Source organism: Lycorma delicatula, chromosome 1 (assembly GCF_047948215.1).
Source record: "Lycorma delicatula isolate Av1 chromosome 1, ASM4794821v1, whole genome shotgun sequence".
Taxonomy (NCBI): Eukaryota; Metazoa; Arthropoda; class Insecta; order Hemiptera; family Fulgoridae; genus Lycorma; species Lycorma delicatula.
The window spans coordinates 189,135,321-189,160,758 of NC_134455.1; the positions used below are offsets into that span (position 1 = coordinate 189,135,321).

Genomic DNA, 25,438 nt, shown 5'->3' on the forward strand with positions numbered 1-25,438 from the left:
CCGAATTTTGGAGGGGAAAAATGAGGTAGCTTGGGAAGCCTTAAAGGAAGTCAGTCATTCATGGATTTTAGGCAACAAAAGAGATGAAAACTACAGTCAGTTGGTGACAGTACGTCTGCAAAAATACAATCAATTTGGATGCAACATGTCCCTTAAAATCCATTTTCTCCACTCACACCTGGAATTTTTCCCTCCTAGTTGTGGAGTTGTCAGTGATGAACATGGAGAAAGATTCCATCAGGATACTTCTGTAATGGAACAAAGATATCAGGGTTGTTGGAATGAAGTCAATGTTTGCGAATTACTGGTGATTTGTGTGTAGGGATGCACCGGAACTCACTTACAAGAGGAAAGCCAAAAGACAATGATCTCATGAAGCCACCACATGATTCTCTTCAGACCCAACCAACTGCCAGGTATTCTTCCATCACTTAAGAACTCTTAAAATGTAACTGTCATTAAAAAAATGTCAAATGGACTTTCTATGTTGTTGGTATATGTAATTAAAATATATCGTTGTCTTGTAATCCGTTAAAATGAAATACTTCTATGTATTGTATACCACAGAAACTAAATTGTTGGAATGAAGTCAATGTTTGCGAATTACTGGTGATTTGTGTGTAGGGATGCACCGGAACTCACTTACAAGAGGAAAGCCAAAAGACAATGATCTCATGAAGCCACCACATGATTCTCTTCAGACCCAACCAACTGCCAGGTATTCTTCCATCACTTAAGAACTCTTAAAATGTAACTGTCATTAAAAAAATGTCAAATGGACTTTCTATGTTGTTGGTATATGTAATTAAAATATATCGTTGTCTTGTAATCCGTTAAAATGAAATACTTCTATGTATTGTATACCACAGAAACTAAAGCTAATAAAAATTTTTCTTTGCCATATTAATTTTTCTCAATCCAAAATTAGTAAAAATTTGACTCATGAAGTGAAGGAAACATTAAAAAAAAATTCTTTGTTGGGCAGTGTTACCAATATTCTTGAAGACTAAAAGTTCAGTGAGAAAGATGGTGATACATACTTGAAACAAGTAAAGAGATATCTGGTTCAGTTGAACTTAATTTTTAGTAAAACTTTGGGTCAAGGTTCAGTTCATTCTGAAATTTATTTTTTACTGTCATGAAATCAGAAAATCCAGTTTCACAAAGATATCTGGTAGAAAATGTAATTAAAAATAACAATGCTTTTCTGGACTGCGATCGATATCGCAGATTATTTTTAACACAGATAAAACAGCAGCAAAGTACTACTGTTTTATCTGTAGCAAAGATATTCATTTTTAACCATTAGTCAAGATTTACATAACAATAATTTAGTAAATTCCATTTTCAAATCTCCATCCTGAATAGCTTCATCAAAGATTTTCTGTTATTAGGGATCCAGGAATGATATCCAGCATGAAAGGGTTACATATCCACAGGAATTCAGAATAGTCTTCTTTAAAATATTCTCCAAAAGTTTCAGCAAGCATTGGGCAATGATGTTTTGTGTTATTGATGAAATTATCTTTTATTTCAATTCTGTTTGCAGTCACAAAATTTTTCAAATTCATAAAAGACTGCAGGTTTTCAATCAAAATATTATTGATTTGAAAATTGATTTGTTGTATCTACTTGTAAACTTATGTTTACAAGTAGATACCTCAGTTTATGTCACTGAGGTAACTGAAAATATCTGATAAGTAGGCTAGTGTTGATCCACAGCTCATCTGTCAATCAATCATGTAGTTCTAAATTTGTATCCAATTTAGAGGTGCAGGAGCACCTACACCTTTGAAAAGAACTCAAAAACTTTCTTAGCATTTTTTCTTTAAAAAGCCATCTCACCTCTATGCATAACAGTAACTGAATGTGGGTGGTTACTGCTCATTTCAGAGCACAGTTAAATTTAAATGAGAGTTTAAATTTACACAAAATTGTTTAAATGAGAGTTTAATGCCCAAGATTTAATAAAATTGATCACCTTGATGATCCCTGATGATCCCTGAGAACATGTTTAAACTTTTCAGGTATCCATTTTATTGCTAAAACTTCTCGTGGATACTGCAATGAGTGACAGAAAATTTTTTATTACTGATTTAGTTTGGTACCCACATTTCCATATTTTTCTGTAATAGCTTGAGCACTTTCAGAACAGAAGCCAACTTGCTGCTTCCAGTCCAGTTCATTTTCTGCATTTTTGAATATTTAATCTGCAGTACTTCTTGTTGATAGCTCATCAAAAAACAGAAAATCATCTTTAATTGTTCTTTGAAAAATATACCACACGTAAATCACAAGTTGAGTATAGTTTCTCACATCTGTATGGCAAAAATAAAATCACTATTTCTGACTTAAGCTATGTTTATGCTTTGACTTAAGCAAAGTTATTTTAACATTTAATGCCATCTTTCAATTCTGTACAGTATCATTTGACAATGGTATCATATCTACTGTTTTGCCAATGATTCACCCAACATGCAAGTCCTCATATCTTTTGCAGCAGGCATCAGCAGTTCTTCATTGATTTTATGAACTTTTCCACATTTTCCTATCCTTACGCTCAGTAAGAAAAATGCCTCAATTGCTTTTTGAGTACTTTCTGTGAAATACAAGATACTTTTATAAATATTTTATCTTTTAAAATGTTTGAACAAAATAATCCTTAGGTTTGTTTTCTAACATTGAATGTTTAGTACTAAGGTGTTATTTCAATAATGAGGAATTCATGATTAAGTTTGAAAGAATTTGAAGGGAGATTACAGTTCATAGATAAAAAAGCAGGTCGTAGCTTATTGTTTACATACATTACAGTAGATCTAATATTAATATACTCATTTTCTTACTACTTTTCGTATCTTAGAAGGAAAATGATCTTACTTACTGCAAATTGATTCTGAAGTAGAGCTCAGTGTTACAGAGTTTTTAAATTACAATTTTTAGTTAGTCTATTGTTGCTCTATTAAGTGACTTATCCATGCTGATTTACATTGTATGTCAATTAACTGAACTAAACCAATTTAATTCAATATACATAAGTCTCTTAATAAAAATGCTCGGAAAGTGTGGAAAGCTAACTAAGTCAATAATAAAAGTCTCTTTTGAGATACATATGCCAATCAATGGCATTTCAGTATAATGAAATGAAAAAGTAACACAATAACAATATTTTCAAATCAGATTATCATAAAGTATGTAAACATAGAAGAACTATATCCATCTGTCTGTAGGACATTCATGACTGATTTGCTTAACTGCTGAAGGAAAGCATGGTAATTCTTTTATAGTAGCATTAAGAAACTTGCTTGTACACGTGTGATGCAGTGCACATATAAGACAGATAAGCCACTGCATGTGCACAATGGGATGTAAGAAGCCGTAGGCATTGCATGTTCTTTCATGCTAGCTGAATAATATTCTTGTTGTTGCTAAACACAAATAATTTCCTCAAATTAAAGGAAAAGGAAATGCATGATAAAATATTTTTTATAATAAAATATCAAAAAAAGTTTAAAAACCACTGATCCACTCTATTAATAATAATAAAAACTAGTACTAATAAATATCTAGAGAACTCTACATATTTTTCTGAGTAATAAATTATGATTAATTATGCAAATTATCATTGTATATCAATGTGTCAACAATCCACAGATTTAAATAACCTTAATATTTAAATGGATTTAAGAAAAAAAGGTACTTATTTTTTTTCAGCAGTTTTGTATCAAACTGAGAATTTAAAGAACAATGTAGTGTTTATGGTATCCTGTAGCTTGGCTCTTTTAATGTTTAACAAGTTTACTTCAGCACAGAAATTTTTTTGTTATTTTAATTATTTGTAAAAATTATTTGCTGCCAATTATGCTCTAACATGAATACAGTAATTTATTGAGAATAAATTACATCAAACGAAGGAAATAAAAATTTTTGAAGAAACCATCCTCATTCATTACAAAAAAAATTAAATTAACAAATTATAAAAAAAATAGTTGAAGGAATGGATAAAATTGATATATTAGTCTATTAAAACAAGAACGTACTACAGTACACAGATATTTTAATTATGGGAGTATTATTCATATTAAATTGGTCCTATTATTTGCTTTTAATCAGAATTCCTTTAGAAATTCAACAGATTTTTTTTTAATATAATCATTAGATTATATGAATGTAATTTAAAAACAGAACATACAAAAAAAGTCAAGTGATTACACAGAAAGAGTGTAAATAATAAATATTTTACTCTGAACTGTACATAATAATACATTATATAGATCATAACAGAAGGGAGTAGGTCTGCTAGTCCATAAAAAAAAACGAACTCCTCCAGCATTTGCCTAAATTCAGAGGCAATGAGAGACATAGTAAAATATGCAATTAGACTTAAAATAACACAAAGTGTAGCTAAATTCCTTATCAATATTTTAAAATATAAATTCAAGAAGTAATTGTAAATTAAATGTGTGAAGTTGCTAATATACATATAACAACAAAAAAGAACATATTTTAATTTTTTTTAAAAATAGACTGGTGGAAAGATATTTTAAATGGATCAGTAATTTGTTGAAAATTGAAACAGAAGCATAAGGCTCTTATGCTTCCCACCAAAGAACCGCATTGATTTACATGATGATGGTTCTGCTCTCTGGTTTGAAAGAGGTTTGTAATATTATTTTTAAGAGTAAATAATTATTTTTTAAGTGAAGGCTGTAAATGTGTAAATATAAACATACAAATAAATTAACATTTTTAATTTACTAAATTTCAGCCTTCATACTCATATTTATAGGCCCCAAACAATGAACTGTACAAAGATAGGCCATTTTTTTATCTTGAAAATTATCATTCTTGTTTTGACTTTTTAAGTGAGCCCAAGAAGATATTATATTCCATATGGGAATATGCATAGACATAATAATAAATTATTAATAATTATTACAAGCATAATGTTTTATTAAGATTCTTCAAAGAAAAACAGTAGTTTGATTTTATTGCAAACTGAAATTAATATGATTATTGCATGATTTGACACCTAACAAAATACTAAGGGCAGCAGAAGTACTAACATTATCATTAATCAGAATTCTATTCATGCTATCACCATTATATCTGCTTAAGAACCACAATACAATAATTTTGTCCAAATTTAAAATTATCATTACAATTTATCCAGCGAATAATGTTTTGAACTCCTAAGATATTTTTTTCTAAATTTTCTAGTCTTAAATATCTCTCTATGAATATAGACAGTTTTATCAACTGCAATTATTATTGTAAATACAAAAAAAAATATATATATATATATAGAGAGAGAGAGAGAGAGAGTGTGTGTGTGTGTGTGTGTGAGTGTGTGAGCGAGCGTGTGTGTGCATAACAAAAATATCTTATGCAAACAACCCCTACTTCCTTAAAAATGAGTTATTTAACAAATATGTTTAGTTTATGGTATTCAGATCTTGTTAGGAAACCAATAGCAACTGATGTCACTATAATGCCGAATCATAATATCTTGCTCAACAAAAAACAGTAGCAAGCAATAGCTTAATTTTGATACAAACTCTATCCAGCGTATTTTAGGGAATCAATATTGTAGCCTTTCAAACAATAAAATAATCTAGCAAAGTATTAAAAATTTGTATAGCCGGCATAAACAAATAATTACCAAGACTTGTTTACTAAATGACCAGTAAAATTTCCAATCCAGTGAACTTGATTGATGTTAGAGTCTTAGGTTTTCAAAACTCACACAATGAAATAGTCCAGCAGTGTCCTTTTGATGTTTGTTTCTAAGGTGCACAGCTCCAGCATCGACTATATGTTTTATAATATTAAATTGTGCAGTGAATATTATGTGTATTCATTTTAGTTCATAATAAAATAATGAGGTTTTCTGCTGTTTTTGGGTATTTTACAAGTCAATGTACATATTGTACAGGTGAATAGATTTTGGGTAAAATCTTACAATGCAATAACTGGCCCCTGCTCCAACTAAATTATCCACCTGTAAGCATACCCATTTCCTCAGTCAGACAAGTTCTTACACAGTAGCATTTCTTCCAAACAAATTAATTTCACCTGATACCTCCAAACCTATTAATTCATTTAATGAATTGTAATACTAATCGTGTTCCCAATTTCCCTCTCCAAATCACAGTAAACACTAATCAGCATTTCTTCTTTAAAACAATCACTCTATAAATACTTGTTTTCCATTATGTTTTTAATTCTTTCAAAACATTTTTTTTTTAAATTTATAGATGAGAATCTGCAGTAATTGTTCATGTTCCAAAGATTCCTTTTGCTGTTTCTTCAATTTTTCTATTATCATTGTTTTAGTCAAATCTTCTTACTATAATTAAAAGTGTTTTTATTTAAAGAAGAGATTCTGGGTGGATTAGTCAACTGCATAATTTTCTGCTTCTTCTTACTAATAATGCACTAACTGTTTATTTTTAAAATAATAAGTTATAAGTTAACGTATGCTTATTGTGTATGTAAAAGCATACTATTAAAATTAGTGATATATACATTAAAAGAATGAAAATTATATAATCTGAAAGAATGAAAATGAACAGTTTAACTACATACTGCAAAAACTGATTATAATATTTTTTTTTTTAGCTGAAGAAAAACAGATAAAAATCTTACCATTACTGTGAAGAAAAGAGAAATAGCTACTATACTTGATATAGAAGCAATGTATGGCAAACCAATAACTGTTTTTAATGCAACACATGGAGTGAAAACAGTTACACCAAGATTAAGCAAACTGCGAGCAACATAAGTTCCAGAAGCCAGGCATCTAACCAGACGGGACTTAAATCTTAAGTCCAAATACTGTAACAAATAACAAAAGTAAATATTAGTGTTTACCAAGATAAAAACAATTCCTGAGACATTTTAAAAATTTTGCAGAAAATTGTACAATATACGCAAGTGTTTATCTAAAAAAATATGCTTTTTTATGTCCATTTTCAATGTCTGTAAATTGTTTCAATCAACAGTTTAAAATTAAAAAAAACAAAAAAAACTGCAATTAACAAAACAGATAGTAAAAACATATTTGTTTTGCTGAGTACTGCTTAATAATCATTCTACAGCAATTTGGGATTTTGATTTTTTTTACTCATTATGGAATGAAGAAGTTGCATGTACTATTTATACCAGGTGATCATTTGAAAAGTTACCACATTTATTATTCAACAGCCATCAGTCCTATCAGTATTTCTGTTTACATGCATTTATACCATTCTCGGGGGGGAACCTTTTTAAAATTATTTTCAAAGGAGTGAAACCCATTCTCACCACTACACCTACCCCAACTCAAAAATCTTAAATGGCAATGGTAAAATTTAATTACATTAGTTGACAACCCGAAAAAAATAATGAATTTTGATGAAAAGAAAATTAAAATCCACCCACTCCTTTGCTCAGTAGATGTGAAAACCCATTTGGGGTAGTACTTTTTTAAATTTCAGTCCAACAAAAATAACTTTAAAATTATATGATAATACTTCTTAAACCATATGAAATAATCATAATTATGTGATATTACTTCTTAAACCATATGAAATAATCATAATTGTGGATTAAAACTGTGAAAATTATTTTTTAAATTACCAACATAAAATTTCATTCTTAATTGTTTCTTAAATTTTCAAGGGTTGAAAACTTATTTTTTTTAAATTAACAGTTCAGGCTTAGGTCAGGCTTGGTGTTTTTTACATGCTCACAAAATTTATCTTATTAGAAAAAATATACAATAACAGTAAGTAGGTGTTAGCCTGAATTTACCAAAATGAATAAATACATACTAAAATCATAGATGGGTTTAAAAAATGTATTTTTATTAAAATACAGTTAAAATTTATTACGTAAGCACCGATAACAGTATTTCAATGAAAATGTGAAGAATCCATGTGAAGGTAATAACAGTAGAAATGAACTTATGAAAGTATTAACAAATTATTATATTTACAAAAAAAAAGGAAAAATTGAGTCTTGCAGGAAAATTAATCATGATAGCAGCTGAGAAAATTGTTGCAATACTGGATAGAGAAATACTGAAGTGACAGAGGGATCTAAGTGTAGAAAAGTGTAACAAAGATAAAGAAAGAGTAACAAAGATTTTTGGTAATAAGAAGTTGAGAAGGAAGACCAATATGGCTGAAAAATATAAGGCACACATTTCATACCAATGGGATAATTATGACTAGTGAAAATTATGTTGTAATCAATTTTGGAAGAAAGAAATGCAGAATTACAAAACTGTGATAAAAAGACTTTTACTACATAAATTACAATATGAAATTGTTTAAACATTAATTGGAATTCATTACAGTTGGAATTGGAAATTATTACAGTGTTTTATTTCTTTAATTAAACATAAAAAACATAAATTACATTTATACATTCTTAACAAGTTTGCTTGGATAGATGACAACAACAGCAGTGAGAAATATTCTTTAATAAAACAAAGTGGAAGGTCAATTAGTACAAATATAAAACAGATGTTCTACTTCCTTTTTCTTAGAATAAATAAAATATTACTACTTTTTAGAAATTCTTCATGAGGTTCACAAAACTAAAATAAAAAAAATTTTAGTTAAAAATAATAGTCACCTGATAAACTGATGTAATTCCAAGACTGTAATACACAGGAACAAAAAAGAAACATACTAATGGAAAGGCTACTGTCATTCCATAGAGAGTTTCCCACATACCACTACCTCTATAAAACAATTCAGAGGGATAACCTGTAAAAAGAATTACAATACAATAACAAAAAAGAATCAAAATATTCCATCTATTTTATTCAAAGTTATGCTATGGTTAAACTCAATTGCAGTTAACTGTTAAACAAAGTGATTACTGAGGTTTGGTTAACAGTAACATCCTAGGGAAATAGAGGTAAATATGATATGTATGTTTTGTTCTTGAATATTCCTTTTTCATAAAGAAGTGAAAAATATTTTTTGCACTATTAAACTTATTTGTGTTAAAGGATATTATTTAATTTCTTGCAGTCATAAGATTACTTCACATCAAGTTTTGATTTCAAACAGTTAGTTAATAACAAGTAGTTATAAAATAATGATGGTTATTCTGGTGAAGGGAATAATGATCATGCCAATGTGGCATCATGAGTGTATTAACATACAGTTTTACATATATGTAATACACATGTATATAATGTATTTATCAATTATAATTTTAAGGTATAGTTTTATTATTTTTACAGTATATATATTTGTTACCTAATATTTAGGCTATACTAGTGTATTTTTTATTTGATACATCTGCAAACATAATGAAGCTTATAAAATGATAATAGTACTGATATTAATATAAAGAAGAATGAATATATGTATTACTGTAGCACAGAAGTTAGTTTAAATGTAGTCCTTCACTGATCATACTTACCAAGAAATAATAAATTCTCTATTTTCTTTTAAATGTTTATGTAGTTGTGTGTGTGAGCGCGCATGCGCGTTTGCGTGTGCAGTGCCCACATTTATTTGTAATTAAAGATTTACTTATTTTAATCTATGAAAAGCAAAAAATTTCTCTTTATTAACAAACCCTCTTATTTAAAAATAAGCTGAATAACCAGCTAACACATTGCAGCCTTCCTAATTTTATGTTAAATTTTCTTATCATGATCACATAAGTTTTCACTAATAATAGATTAAAAATAAAGCTTCTTAGTATTTAAAAATCAGTATATTAAACATTTTTTATATACTTGTATTTATTGGTTACATAAAAAAATAAATATCTCATCTTATTTTTTATTTTTAACAAGTGGTTGATCCCTGTTTTGTTTGATCTGGTTGCCCTCAGCGATTTAGTGATAAATTACCGATTACAGTTATTCAATAGTGCTTAGTCATATTATTTTTACTAAGTTTTTATTTAATCAGTCTTCATTCACTGAGAGCTAACTAATTCTTTTCAGTATTATTGATTTAGTCTTCTAACACCTTTATTGCTATCATCAAAACATAATTAAAGACTGAAAAACATTTTTAAATAAGCATAATAAGTTTAGAAAATGAGAATCAATGTAAACACTACTTTTTACTTCAATTTGTATAATCACAAAATAGGTAATACACAAGGTGGGTAAACATAAATTTAAAGAAATTTTAATAAAAACAATATTCACATTTGAAAAAAACAAACAAATACATGTTATTCAGCTGTAATTTAAAAAAAAGATTAAGATGTTAAAATCGAAAAAAAATAAACCTTATTATTCTGAATTTAATCAACATTTGAATTTTATCTGTGGTATTGTACTTCAAATAAACTTAATGCTAGACTCTCACAGTATTCACTTGTTAAGTTTAAACTATTTGTAACGCTATCATATTCCTTCTCATTCTGTATGCAGCTTATTCCATAATGTACAGATTGATAACAAGAACAACTGTTTCCAGAAAACTAAAAAAATAAGTGTAAAGAAAAAAGTAAGTTTTTAAACTTCGTTGAAAAACTAGGCTTTCTACAAAGTTTTCAGTATGGTAAAGAAAATAACTAAATGTAGATATCTCTAACATCAGCATTATTTGAACATTCAAGAATATTCTTGTAATTTTTCTGAAGCGCTGAGTCTGAGTTCCAATAGTTCCAATGGATACATTCCACATTTACATATATGCTTCACTAACAATGTAACCAGCTTTAATGGAAAAAATAACAGGAGGTACCCATCCTCTCTCACAATAACTTCTTCATGAAGTCACAATATTACACACCTAGAAGAAGAGATTATCAAAATCTTACTTTTTTCCTCTCCCCTGGACCGGATCCACAGTTACGCATAACACAGTCCAGAGGAGTGTCCACATACTTAAACAAGAATTCCTGCCTACCGGCTATATCCGGTATGACATGTTGGCCTGCTAGTCGGATCTTTCCATTGTGCCTTCCTCTAACTTCCAGAGAAGAGTAACCAGGCCCAACTATGTCACTCCTGGGCCCCACCCCAGAAGCCAGGTCTCAGTTTTTTCATCAATGCCTTTAACAGTGACACCCCAGAAGGGGCAGCCCCAAAATCTTACTTAGAAATAGGATACTCAACTAAATAAACTTTCAACATATGTAGACAATAGATAGGAGATTTTATTCTAGAATTTTACCAGCTTGGACTAATAATAGGCCTTCATTTTTTATTTCTTTGATGGAGTTGTTGACAATCTATAATAACTGACTCCCTTCCCTATCTGTCTCATATGTTTTATTATGTAGTAGGCTTCAACATAAAACCATTAAATAATTTTTACCATGATCTAAATTACTCATTGCCTGTTTCAATGATTTTCATACCATGTTTTACTTTTAATATCAATCTGTTACAATTCTTCAAACAAAAGACACACTTGGTATACATAATGCAATGTCTGAGAATTCATATTTACTTTGACCTTTAGTGTAACTGAACTTACTTTCATTTTTGGAGAAGGTACTAATCCCATGGATAAAACATGATTAATTACACGGATCTTTTTTAAACATACAATAACAGAGATCTATCATGGATTGTTATTTACAGTCATGTATGAGCAGGTTTAATATTTTACCAATATTTCTGTTATGCAATATCTACATAACATTTGCCATTTTTGTACCAATTTATTGACTCCAAATAACCTTTGTTAGACTTTATAAACCAGTAAAAAGCAAACTGACTATTCCATAGAATGTTTCTCAGGCTTACATTTTCAAGTATCATTATCCTTCTTAATGTACAAAAATGAATCATTTCTGGGTCAATCAAAACAAGATTTCTGGGACATGAAGTCCGTTGCTCCCCTATTGTCCTTGTGAAAGCTGACACAGGTAAAGAAACATCTAAACCAGCAAAGAATGTTGTACACTAACACATATGAAAAGAAATATTTTTTGAAACAGTTATGCCAAGTTTATAAGAATGTTGTTCTAAAACTACTCACCTATTTTATTAAAGAGATTTTTTTTGCAAGAATATGTATATATATATTAATGCAAACTACATTAATGTAATTTAATAGTAAAAATAAAATACCATTACCATTAAAATATTTTTAAAGAACTTATTTTATTTCAAATTTCCTTTTTCAGTTTTTGTCTTTTGTATTTAATTTTTATTTCTTTACATTATTTTAAATAATACTGTAAACACAATGATAATGCTTTGTTTCATTATTTATGTTATTATATATTTATGATTTTTATCATAGTGTAAAGGTTATTTCATTCTAGTCACAAATCAAACTGTGAAAATAAATAACTGAGTAAACTTGTAAGCTATTATTCTAAAAAAAATATTTATTTGAATTTTGTATGCCTATATCTTTTAAATTCAAATGTTTTACAGTTATGAATTATTTATTACCTTAAAACAAATCAATCATAAAATAAATGGTAACAAAGCTAGGTTATTAATGAAAACACACAAAATACTATATATATAAATATATTTTTAAAATATGCTTAAAATTGACAAAGCAAAAAGTGATAAATGATACACATGTTAGAGTCTGTCATTAAATTATTAATGTTCCGATTAAACTAATATTTTAACAATCAAGTTCAGTAAGTTTATTTATTATTTTTTAAACCCTAATACAGTTCCCAAAATCATAAATAAGATATTGAAAAATATAAAATGAAGACATTTTAATTAATTTTTATAATTTCAGTGATATCAGAAATTAATTTTAATATTACTCTAACAATAGATTATTATTACTAACTGAAAAGTCAATTGAGACACAGAGGTATATTCAAATATATTTCAATTAATATCCATAAAATTTCATTTGTATGATAATGTTATAATAATTTAATCATTTGTATGGAAACCTAGTTCAAGAAAGATTAATCTTAATCTAATCTTACAATTAGGTTAGTTTTGATGAAATAACAACAATTTGTATCAAATTTCAATAGAATAAAAATTTAATATGAGTAATCTATTTGATATAAAAGACTGATTATTTTTCATAGATGTTTTCAATCTATAACAACTACTTTTAATGCAACTACATTTAGTGCATCTGCAATGTCAAAATTAAAAAAAATATTCAATCGATTTTCAGTAATTACATCAGAAAACTTAATGGGAAATAGTTTACCTTTGATAACAATTCTGTATGTCAGAAAACTTCTGTCTATGACTAAAGCACACATAACACAAAATATAAAACAGTAAGAGTTCAGGACACCTACAGCTTATAAATAATAACTACAGAATAAAAAATATAATCAAATTCTCCACAGGAAAACTTACTATCTTAAAAATGAGTATAATTTTCTGGTGGAATCAGAATAATGTAAATATCAGTTAACTTATTCTGTCTAAGGTCCTTGTATTTTTCCCGAAGGCCAGGTACCATACTGAAGATTTCCATTATATGCCCCATTAAAGTACAAACTACACACTCATCATGCCCATCATAATGCATAAATTCAAGAATTCAGATAATATTGTTCTATTTCAAAAGATTTCATTTTTTAATATTTTAAGTTGTATTAATAGTAATACTCTTTCTTATTAAAAGTATTAGTAAAATAAAATAAACATAAAAAATAAGTAAGTCAAAAATATAAATTATTATTACTATATTATAAACAAAATTATTATGTTGTTTATATTGTATTTTATTATATTGTTTTTTATATATATTGTCATTTATTATATTGTTTTTTCATAACTGAAAGTTTTCATACAATTTCAATTTCCTAGTACTTCTGAAATAATAGAAGTGGATTTTTTCAAGTTTAATAATCATGACTTAATAATCACATCAACTAATAAAGTTCATGAAAACTTCACAATGATATTCAGCGATACAATCAGGTTTCACCTCCCCCATTCTTAACATTTCTAACACTTTGGACACCAAAAATAGAACACAAAGAGCAGAAAACAGAAGATCCAGAAGCTGCAGACAAAGTGTTACCACCACCAACAGGCATGCTGTCATTGATACTAATTCGACCACCAACAGCAATAGGTATGTTGTCATTCTTAAGAATCCTACTGCAACTACCACAAAGATATTTACTTACACCATTCAGCATGTAGATATCAACTCGTCACTGCCTACATGAAAACAATCAGAATGAAATACCCTAGCAAAGAACCTTTTATAAGATAGACACTTCTGTTTCCCAGAGAAGAGTTTACCATGTAGTAACCACTACAACAAATAGTTTTGGATGGAGCCATCATGTCAATACTACAGAAATAAAACTCAGAACCTAACTAAATTAAAATGTAAAGCTAAGTTAAAAGATAAAAACTTCCTCAGTTTTTGAGTCATTGTCCCATGAGTAAGGATATCAGAACCCTTGCTGATATCGGCTGATATGGGATGTCGGATACCGACATCCCAGAGCCCTGGGATGTCGGTATAGCGGGTCAGGACTAGTATCAGTTACCTGTCTCCCCCAGCCCAGGTTAAATCTGTGGGAGGCGGTTGACTGGGGAACCCAAACAGGATCAATGATCCGGGGCACCGCCAACCACCTCTCCGCCCGCATGTTAAGAAATATTGACTGATGAAATCTCATTTATGGAAACTAACTTCCACAATTTCCGTAACAGAGAGTCCACGTAGAAATCCCTCGTCCTGGAGAGCCTTTGTTTCGCAATAGATGAAAAGGAAGAGCCTTGAGTTCAGCGACTTACAGAAGAAGGATCGAACTAAGTTCCGACCAAAAGGCTACGAAGCCATGCCAAAATATTTGGTGATAAAGAAAAAAGAAGGTGATTTTTCCAAGATCATTCCTTTTGTGATCGCTCGAGGGATCACAGAAGAAGCAGAAGGACCTATTAACGAAACAAGGAAGACTGCGACGGACTGTTTGTTGAGACCCGTCAATGACATACAGTCGTCACGGCTACTCAAAGCGAAGAAGATAGGACTCATCGACATTAAGGCTGTACCATATAGTACACAAATACCTCCAAAGAAGCACCTGTGTGCATGGATTTGCTGAACTGCACAGAAGACGAAATTGTAGAAGAACTCAGTGGACAGAGAGTTGTTGCATGTCGACGATTGAATATGAAACGGAGAAGTCGTACCCTCTGTGTCACATCTCTTGACGTTTAACAAACCTAAGTGTTCTGAAAAAATAAAAGCTGTATTTCATAGGCTAAGTGTTTGTCCATTCATCCGACCTCATTGCGGTGTTTTGGATGTCAGAAATTCAGACACACAGAAGCGAGATGTTCGAGAAAATAAATCTGTGCTTGTAGCAATCTGTTGCACTGGGATAATTCGTGCAGGAATATGTGTTAATTGTAATGGACATCAACGGCAAGAACACGAAATTGTCCAATAAGCTAGAAAAATCGTGCTTAGCAGATTACCAAAGGTCACATCTTATGCACAGGTTGCTGCCGTTTCTGCAGTCTCCTTTAAAACAAAGAATGTGATATCTGAACCGGCGCCAGCCTTAGCGTATTTAGTCGACAGATTATTAATTGCCCCAAGCCTTCAAAAATAAAAATAGAAATGATTAAACAAAAGAGGTTTCCACCACGGAGGAATGAGCCTTCGACCGGTTCCAAGGCGAAGGAAAATGAAAATAAAATGCTGAAGAAGCCAGAAGCCAAAGTTAAAATTGAAAAAATCCCCATTCACCGATCTGAGAAGAAGGAAATTAAAATATTAGAAAATGAGGATGTAGCCGCCGAAAGTTCGAAGGCCTTTAAGTGAGACGGCGAGCATTTCAGCCGCCTCACACACTGTAGCGGGGAGTGCATCGAGTATCAACTCTGATACATTGCTGACCGTATCATCGGAGCTGCTATCATTAGATAGCAGCAGCAAGATATCCTCCGTAATTTACTGTGGAGGATCAGAAAAATCCAACTCCGAGGCCTCAGAAACCTTCTATTCGACTCGAGGCTTCAGGAAGATGAAAAAAAGCAAAAAAAGATGGGCTAAGGGTAAATCTAGGTGATAAAATAAAAGAATGAGACAGTTTTTATTGGAGAATTTTAATAAGAAGACGAGTTTCAGTATTTGTATAACATTGCAGCTGCTTTGGCAGTTATGATAACATTTCGTTAGAAATGGATTGTGTGTTTTTAAGTGGCAAGGACCCTCATTTACACCCTTGTCGGCTTGGATTTCTTTTGTGGTTTTAATGTTCTATGAAAAGTCTATTTCTAGATGTTCTGTTTTAACAAACTAATCTTCTGACTAGTTCGCTAGTGCATTTATTAAGAAGAAAAGATATTCTTTTTCATTTTTTTTTTGTTGTAGAAAAGGGCTAGTCGATGCCATTAACACTAAAAAATAAATAATAATAAAGTAACAATAATAATAATATGTAACTAATAATTTCAGCACCACTAAAAATTAAACGACTAGGTTAACTAAAATTACTTACTTCACTTATCACAATATTTAATTTTAAAATTTAGTTAAATACTTCCGGTTCAAATTACTTAACAGAATATATTTTGAAAGCATACCATTCTACAAGAAATTCTTAAAATGCTTCCCTCTAGAGATCGGTAGTTACAATACAAACGATAGCTGGGGTTTATTGGAATATGTAGACAAATCCGTTTTGGATTTTCAAGACAATGTAGCTTCAGAAGCTGAAGCTTCTGAAGACTCTTGTGAAGTCGCAAAAAACTAGAACTTCCAGCATCCCTAAAATTTGACGAATATGTCAATACGATTAGAACTGAAACAAGTCACCTCCTAATAGAGAGTGAAATTGTTGAATTTTAAGCCACGGCAATATCGCAAGAAACCAACGAAGATAAAGAAGAAAGAATAAATATTGAAAGTGGCTTCAACAGACAGTGTTAGTAAGTGTAGGTTTTGTGTATTTTAAGAAGGTGAAATTTATGTTCTGCAAACAAAAGATGTTCCAGACGGTTCTCAAATCCTTATTTGAAATGGAACAGTTTATGGAAAATAGATTACTCAAAAAACAAAACAAACAAGTATTAGTGACTTAGTCGTGTTATTAATTATGTTTGTACACTAGAAGTCAATACTGCAAATTGTATAATGTACAGTAATTTTTTTTTTAAATAGGGGTTTTTATTACTTTTTTTTTCAACATTGGGCTGTTTATTACTTTTAAATCCCCATTTTACTGATGTGCAGTATTGTAAAGGCCTTAGGATTTTATTTTATCTGTTGATTCTTTAAGGAGTGAAATAAAATTGCAGTAGGCCTAAATGAAAGGTAAGGCAGAATACTTGTAGTAAGGGATATATATTACATATCTTTTCATTAAACTTGTGTTTTCAGTATAAAATACTTCTCAAAATAAAGTATAAATAAAATGATTTTATACTGAGATTTCAGTGTATTAAATCATTTTCACCTTCGTTTTAATAAATCAATTTAATATTCTATCGTGATCGCTTTTACTAAAGAATTTTTAATTTTATAACTAATTTTCGGTCCTACAACAAACGTATTCTGAAATATCCCATTTCAACACTTGTAATTTAGCAGAATTTTAGTTTGTAGGCCAAAGGAAATATTTTTCCACTGTTATAAAAAATAATGCCACCGTTATATTTCTTTCTACAATAGTAGGATAAAAGGTGAGTGCGCAAAGCGAATAAGCCAAGTCTCATCAGATAGGTTCTGAAATAATACTTTCGTTCAAACGTAAATAATTGATACAAACTCACTGTAATAATTAATTTTGCAATTTACTTTTAACTGAATCGAAATAAATAGACCTGCTCGTAAAGAAAGTATGAAAAGTATTCAAATAACGTGTTCTAAGGAGAAAGGATACTACTTCTACCAGAAATATTCTGGTAGAATATTAGAAATCTGGACTTGTCTTTATTTAGTTTTTTGATACCTATTCATTTTTTATGAATTTTCTTTCTAGAAACCATTAGTGTATATACACTTATACTCTCTCTCTTTTACGCTTTTTCTCCCTCTGTAAAAAATTTTTAATTGACAAATTATTATTAAAATTTGCAGTCATTATGGAGAAACTATTTTTTTTTTTTAAACAGAGCATCACTTAAGGGAATTTATTCTTTTAATTTATTTATTAAGTAATCTTTTTATAAATCTTTAACGGAAAAAATTGAAGGAAACAGAATTTTAAACAACATTTGTAGGAAATCCTTTTTTTCGGAATTTTGATTACGTGCCTCAAATTAATAGAAAACAATAATTTATCAAATGAACGGTTAGACAGTAGTTTTAATAAACCCCAAATTGAAACAGGGCCAAAATAACAACATTTCTAGAATAATGGATTCTGAATCAAAATCTATTAACTTAAGCCCAATAAAAATAGTCATAAAACCGTACCAGCTCCTCACACTAAAGTTGATCTGACTTAATAATTATATACATACTAGCTCTACCCGCCACGCTTCGCTGTGGCACATTGTGATTACATGGATGAGAAATGAGAAACAAAACAAAGCATACGTTTCATAGAAGTTTAATTTTGCAATACTTGTGAATATACAATATTTTTTGTTTTTCCACTGTCTGCATAGATATAAAGGCTATCTGGTTTGCCGACTCGGGAACACGCATTGCCCATGTGAGAAGCAATCCGCATCTAAATCTAAAACACACAATTCTAAAGATTGACCTTGAGCTTTATTGATTGTGATTGCAAATGCCAATCGAATTGGGAATTATCTTTTAAATTAAAATGGTGCATCGGTCGGGATTATGAGTATTCGAGGAATGAGGACATCTTCACCTTTGAAAGGCCCCGTTAAAATCGTTGCTTCCACTACGTTATTCATCAATTTCTTAACTGCAAGTCGCGTGCCGTTGCAGAGTTTTGGCTGATTAATATTCCGCAACAGGATAATTGTAATTTTTTGATCGAACCGTTGTTGGAATCAATCTAATGAGAAATGTTTTCCCAGTTCCTCCTGGCGCATCCAAGAAGAAGGTCCCTCCAACTCCGTCATTTATCATTTGCATTATGCGATCATAAATGCCTTTCTGTTCACGCGTTAATTTGGGAATGTTTGATTGGACATATGACTGAAGATCACCAATGTTGTAACTCTGTTCACGGCGTAAATCCACATCAAATGAAGCAATCGCAGCTCGGGTGAGTGCTGGCATTCCCAATTGACTAAGAACTTTATTTGTAATAGCTAAGCACTTGTTTTCAATATTTATCAATGCTTCGTTGTAAATGCCTTCTGTAAATTCCATGGTCATATTGGTATTTTCTAGGCGTACTCTATGCAAAATATCCTCAGCCATATGCGATCGATATCTTTCCCATAACTCTGTGGGAGATGAAGGGAAGCAAGCGGTCAATATAATTGCGAATAATGCGAGAATTTGGTTTGGATGTGCAGTGTTGCATGGGTCATTAATACATATATCCCACTGTTGGTCGTTTTCTAATAAATTCAGAGCTTGGTGAAAGGCGCAGCTCAATCACGACACGATCACACAAAAGTACCTCGATTAAAGTGAATATTTAATTCAGATTGTATAATAATCTGAATCAGATGCAAGTGGATACGTTTTTTTTATTATTAATAAATAATGTAATTGGGAGCAGGTATTGTTTCACATGTGACTGTGGTTGTCGTTAGCTAGTATGGCGAGTGTTCCCCTCGCTTCCGGCAGATGGCGCGGTCATTGGTACACAGCTGACCGTTAAAAAAACTGTTTTCTCGCGGTCGCGGGTATGTGACTGATGCGAAAAATAGATAAAAACAATCTTTGATGCGGGTTATATATCGTGCTAAAATTTGAGCTCAATCGGTGCAGAACATTTTGAGTTTTTGAAGCGTACACAAACGAACTTAACATTTTTATATATAAAGATTTGTGGGCTGCGAAAAAAAGCCCTTAAGTCGTGCGAAAAAACACATCATTTTAAATGCTTACAAAAGCAGAGTAATGCTTACAAATTCAGAATAATCAAACGGCGTTGATTTCAGATGTTAATAAACTGCTAACGTAAGTAGAAGTTGTGCTGCTTCAGTGTACAACGTGATTCTCGAGTATGAATCTACTAATGAATTACGGTCTCCAAAGAAAACAAAACCCCGCAGGTCAATTGAGAAAAAGGTGAGATTTTTATAAAAACGCGATTCGTAAAAAAATTACACGAATTTGAATTATTTAGAAATAGTTTAGCGGTGTATTATGTCATTTGGAAGAGAATCGGTTATTGTCTTCGACAACGCTTCTTATCATTAAACGAAAAGAATTCCAGCCGTGTTATAGAAAAACAATGATACCAAAATGTAGCTTAGTTCAAAAGGAATAATTTTTGAAGAGGTTTAAGTTAATGTTCAATCATTGCAAAGGGTTTCGCGTATTAAAAGTAATTATAGTCCGTATAAAATTGGTTTGACACACAACGCCATATTGGTAAGTCGTGTTTTTATTCGGCTCCTAACGAATATGTTTGCCGGCCTCCGTGGCGCGAGTGGTAACGTCTCGGACTTTAATCCGGTGGTTCCGAGTTGGAATCCCGGTCAGGCATGGCATTTTCATACGCTATAAATCATTCATATCATCATCTGAAGCAATGCATAACGGTGGTTTCGGAGGTTAGAAAAAACAAAAAAAACGAATACTTAGTTGTGTGGTTTCAGTGTTACTATTTGTGAATTTTGTTCTTTGCTTTTACATAGCAAAGAACGCTAAATGACCAAAAAACGATTGTTTGGTCATATATATGTAAAAAAATAACCTAACAAAGGATTTTTTGATCATTATGTAGGAATATTATTTTCTGTTTGGTTATTTCGACTTTTTTTGTTTGCATCGTCTTAAGTCTATCTGGGCTATAAGAAAGTTGGGTGTTTTAATTTATTTACTGTAAGTAATCCTTTTTGGTTCTTTTATTTTTTATTTTTGTTTTGGTTTTTTTTTTTTAATAAAATAAAGATGTTTTAGCTGTTAAATATAATTCAAAAAAATTTGTTACTTCATCAGTTGTGATTTTGTTTACATTGACAACGGCCATACGGGCTCTTTGTGATTGGTCGTTGTGTTTGACAGCGGCCATCTTGCATTGATCTGATTGGTTTTCCTTTGTTTACATTTCTATCTGATTTATTAGCCTCTTATTTATTAAAAAACTGTACAAATTAAAAATATATAGTTAGATTTATTAAAAATAGATGAAAACAATCTTTGATGCGGGTTATATATCGTGCTAAAATTTGAGCTCATCAGTGCAGAACATTTTGAGTTTTTGAAGCCGTACACAAACGAACTTAACATTTTTATATATTTAGATTAAAAAATATAAAAATAAATTATATAAATATCTAATAAATAACCAATAAATAAATATAATAATTATTAAATTTTAAAATTAAAAGTAATGAAAATATTTAGTTAAATAAAAGCGTGGCGCAGTTTTTATAATTTATGTAAAACAACACAACATTTATTTTTACAACAATTAATTTATATTTTCATTTTTAATAACGACGCAAGAAGACGGAAAGATCTGCTGGAACCTCTCCAGTTGAGACTGACTAGTTACAAGTAACAATCTGGGAAAATGCACCCACTCGCTTTCTTTGTACGTGTTCTCACATAGTTAAAGTTCATCTTCGAATTCTGCTTGTAATCTAAGCCAAATTGAACGCATTCTTTCCGCTAAAAGTTTCATTTTAATTAATAATGAATTTTTATTTAATGATTTCATAGTTACGATTACAATTATAATAATGATAATAATAAATAATTTTTCAGATTATCGTCAAAATGTAATAACTTTGTGCAAGATTTCTAAATTTAATTTTTATTTTTAATCTTATTAACCCTTAAAGGTCATCTCAGTGCAAATCTGAACCATCAAAGAATTAAAACGAGTTATTTTATTACAGATAAATAAAGCATATATATACTAAACAACCTCATTAAACAAAAAATATATTTTAAAATACAGTAAATGTCTATACATACTTATTCGAAAAGATTGTTATAAAAACTGCGCCACGCTTTTATTTAACTAAATATTTTCATTACTTTTAATTTTAAAATTTAATAATTAATACATTTATTTATTTTTTATTTATTTGTTATTTATATAATTTATTTTTTACTTTTCAGTGCATTTTTATATTTGTTAATATATTATATTTTTTTGTTTAAAATTCTCAATTTGATTTAATTCCTATTTTTTTTATTTTTAGAGGGTTTTTCTAATTTGTTTCCTTTTTTTAATAATTTTAATATTAATATTAGTTAAATAAAAGCTTTTTTAAAAAATAATTTTTTATATGTAATCAAATATATTTTTGTAATTTTTTTGTATTTTTTGTATTTTTTAGTTTTTAGTCTTAATGAACAATAAACTTTTTACATCCAAAAAAAAAATTCTTAATAATATTTATATCTGAATATTATTGTTTGTTCAGATTTGTTTATTAAGACTAAAAAGTAAAAATATTTATTTTTACACATCGAAGTTACGTACGTGTTCCAAATTTCAATCATTTTCATACGATAGTTCATGAGAAATGAAACTTTTCAACTAAATGCATGAATTTAGCGTAGGGGTAGCGCGTGGGGACGTGGGTGTGGGTCATATCAAATTCCGACACCGTAGTGCTGTATTGTCATCGAAGTTACACACGTGTATCAAATTTCATTGATTTTCATACGATAGATCAAAAGATGTAGCAGTTGCAAGATTTGATTATTCCTAAAGCGAGTTAAATAAAAGCTTTGTTTGTTTATTATGACTAAAAAAAAAGTAAGAATATTTATTTTTACACATTGAAGTTACATAGGTGTATCAAATTTTATTGATTTTCATACGATAGTTGATGAGAAATAAAAATTTTAAGCAACACGCATGAATTTAGCGCAGTGGTAGCGCGTAGGGGGGGGGGGGGTCATATCCAAATTCTAACACCGTAGTATTGTATTGTCATCGAAGTTATATACGTGTACAAAATTTCGTTGATTTTCATACGATAGATCAAAAGATATAGCAGTTGCAAGATTTGATTATAACTAAAGCAAGTTAAATAAAAGCTTACAAAAAAAATTTAATTTAAAAAAATGAGAACATCACTTACAAGTGATGTTTGTCGGGTAACGTTAAGAACTGTGCAAAATATTATTCTATATTACCCAAATAAAACAAGTTGTAACTGGTTATCCGTTATAACCATTATAACCAGTTATAACTGGTTAATCAGTTATAATTGGTTATCCAGTTATAACTGGATAACACACTTTTAATCACTTTAAAAAAGAAAATATAAAGCTTTTATTTTTATTTTTTCTCAAAACAAAAACAGACTTACTCCCAATTTATTTATGATAGATAAATTTTGAAGCGAATGAAAACTATAAAAGAATAAAATAAAGTTTAAAGCACGATTCTTGAACTTACACAATTCATAAATATTACTTAAGAAAAACATTCGGGGTGGTTGAGTTTGTATAAATTATCATAAGCCAGCAATCAAATTTTACAATAAGATTTATATAAAATAACATTATACAGTTACTCCACAACTCTTTCAAACACAAATAAACATGAAAAAAGTCTTACGATTACACAAAAATGGAAAACAATCATAGAAGAATAACCAAATCACAATTTACAATAAAAATGAATCGAATAATTATTAATAAATATGAAATAATTATCAATAAATATAAATTAAACATACATTTTACCAAACTTTACAAAAATTTCAGATTTTAAATTAAATATAAAAAAATTATACATATTTCAGTAATACATGAAAATAATGTAAGAGACATTAACGGACTATTAACATGACTTAGACAAATGAAATAACTTTCTTTTTTTCTTGATGATATCGCCACATAAGCTCGAAGTTTGTGCATGGGATATGGAAATGTAGCGTATGAAAAATGCTGTACCTGACCGGGATTCGAACCCAGGAGCTCTAGATAAAAAGCCGGGATGCTACTTTTGAGGCAATGGGTACAATACGCGAGCTGAAAGTTTGCCACCGCCAACTGCTGTGTCTAGTGTACTAGTCGTTGTATTATACTAGTCTGTTGTGTTCGATTAACAACCGCTATTTTTTAATTATTAAACCATCATTTTTCGAATTTACTCGGTTTCCCGTCATTTCTGAGCACGACTATCTTATATTTATTCAAGTTAACAAGTACATTCCATTTTTGACAGTACCCTTCCAAACTTTTAATCGTTTTTATCAAGGTAAGTCTATTAGGAGCTAACATACGCTAATAACTGTATAAGCGTACCGCGTATATTAGTTTCAAATAAGTATCTAAATCGTTAATAAATATTATTCTATAAAACTCGCAAATAGAACTGGATTCAACAAGCAGCACTGCTTTACTTCTTGAAAACGTCTCAAGTACATCAGATAATCTTTGCTTACTCCCTGTGTACACCCTGGCAGTTGTACACAGACAGATGTTTTTGAGTATTTTTATCATTTTTGACGATAAGCCTAATTCTGTCAACGCAGAAGAGAAATCAACAAAGAAGGCCTCTTCTTCTATACTTTCTGCCTCTTAAGACTAAGTTTTAAGTGTTAACTTGACAATAGTCATCAGACTGAAGATGTAATCGATAGCAGAATATGATTTACAGGACCCAGCTTGGAACTCTTTCAAAACTTCATTTCGATGGTACCGGTCCAAAAGTCTATCAAACAGCAAACCAGTAAACATCTTCCCAGTAGTGTTACAAAATGATATTCTTTGATGATTGGACACTTCATTGATATTTCCCTTTTTAAAAACAGGGAAAATAATAGATCTTTTAAAGATGTACGGGGTGAGTCCTAAAGAAAATAGCCGATTATAAATTCCCACAAACTTTTCTTTGATATTATCCGACACATATTTAAAAAACTCGAAGGAAATTCTGTCGTCCCCAGAAGCCTTTCCGTTCTTAGCTTTCATAAAAATCTTATCCCAGTCTTACTTCAAAAAGGTTACATCTATTATTTCATCCTCAATAAATGGTTCCACAAAATTAATTCCAACAGAGGTGGTATCAGGATTTAACAACTGTTTAAGACCACATAACCAGTCTTCTATAACTATATCAGATCCCGATAAAAATTGTTTCATTTTCAAACGTTGTACCAACGAAAATTAGTCTTTTCACACATCTTTAACAGTCTAAAAGTCCTACGTCTTTCCTCTTGACAAATTAAGGATTTTTTTTGTATCTTTTATAAATCAAATGATATAGCGCAAAAATCTATTACAGATGATCCCTGTAAGCCAATGAAAGTGTACTCGTTTTCAGTCCATATTGATCTCTTACCATCCGTCCATTTAGTAAGCTCAGAATAAATCATCAAAAAAGGACAACAAAGCTTTTACATTTGCATTTAGAACCTTATCCATAGAATTAAGTCTCTTCAGGTGATGAATACTACAAACAATTTCCTCCGAGATGACCTGCTTATTCTCAACTCTTCTATTAAAGTCGCTCAGTAATAAAAATT

At 30.0% G+C, this 25,438-nt stretch overlaps 1 protein-coding gene across 3 annotated transcripts in view; it reads right to left on the reverse strand.

Annotated features, from left to right (window-relative positions):
- Window positions 1–25,438, reverse strand: part of LOC142326313 (sodium-coupled monocarboxylate transporter 1) — a 172,358-nt gene that overhangs the window by 30,187 nt on the left and 116,733 nt on the right. For all 3 annotated transcript variants that reach the window (XM_075368721.1, XM_075368714.1, XM_075368729.1), the window contains exons 3-4: window positions 8,620–8,753; window positions 6,646–6,834 (exon numbers count right to left, since the gene is read on the reverse strand). In XM_075368721.1, coding sequence (XP_075224836.1) covers window positions 6,646–6,834; window positions 8,620–8,753 — 323 coding nt within the window. The remainder of the gene's footprint in view (window positions 1–6,645; window positions 6,835–8,619; window positions 8,754–25,438) is intronic.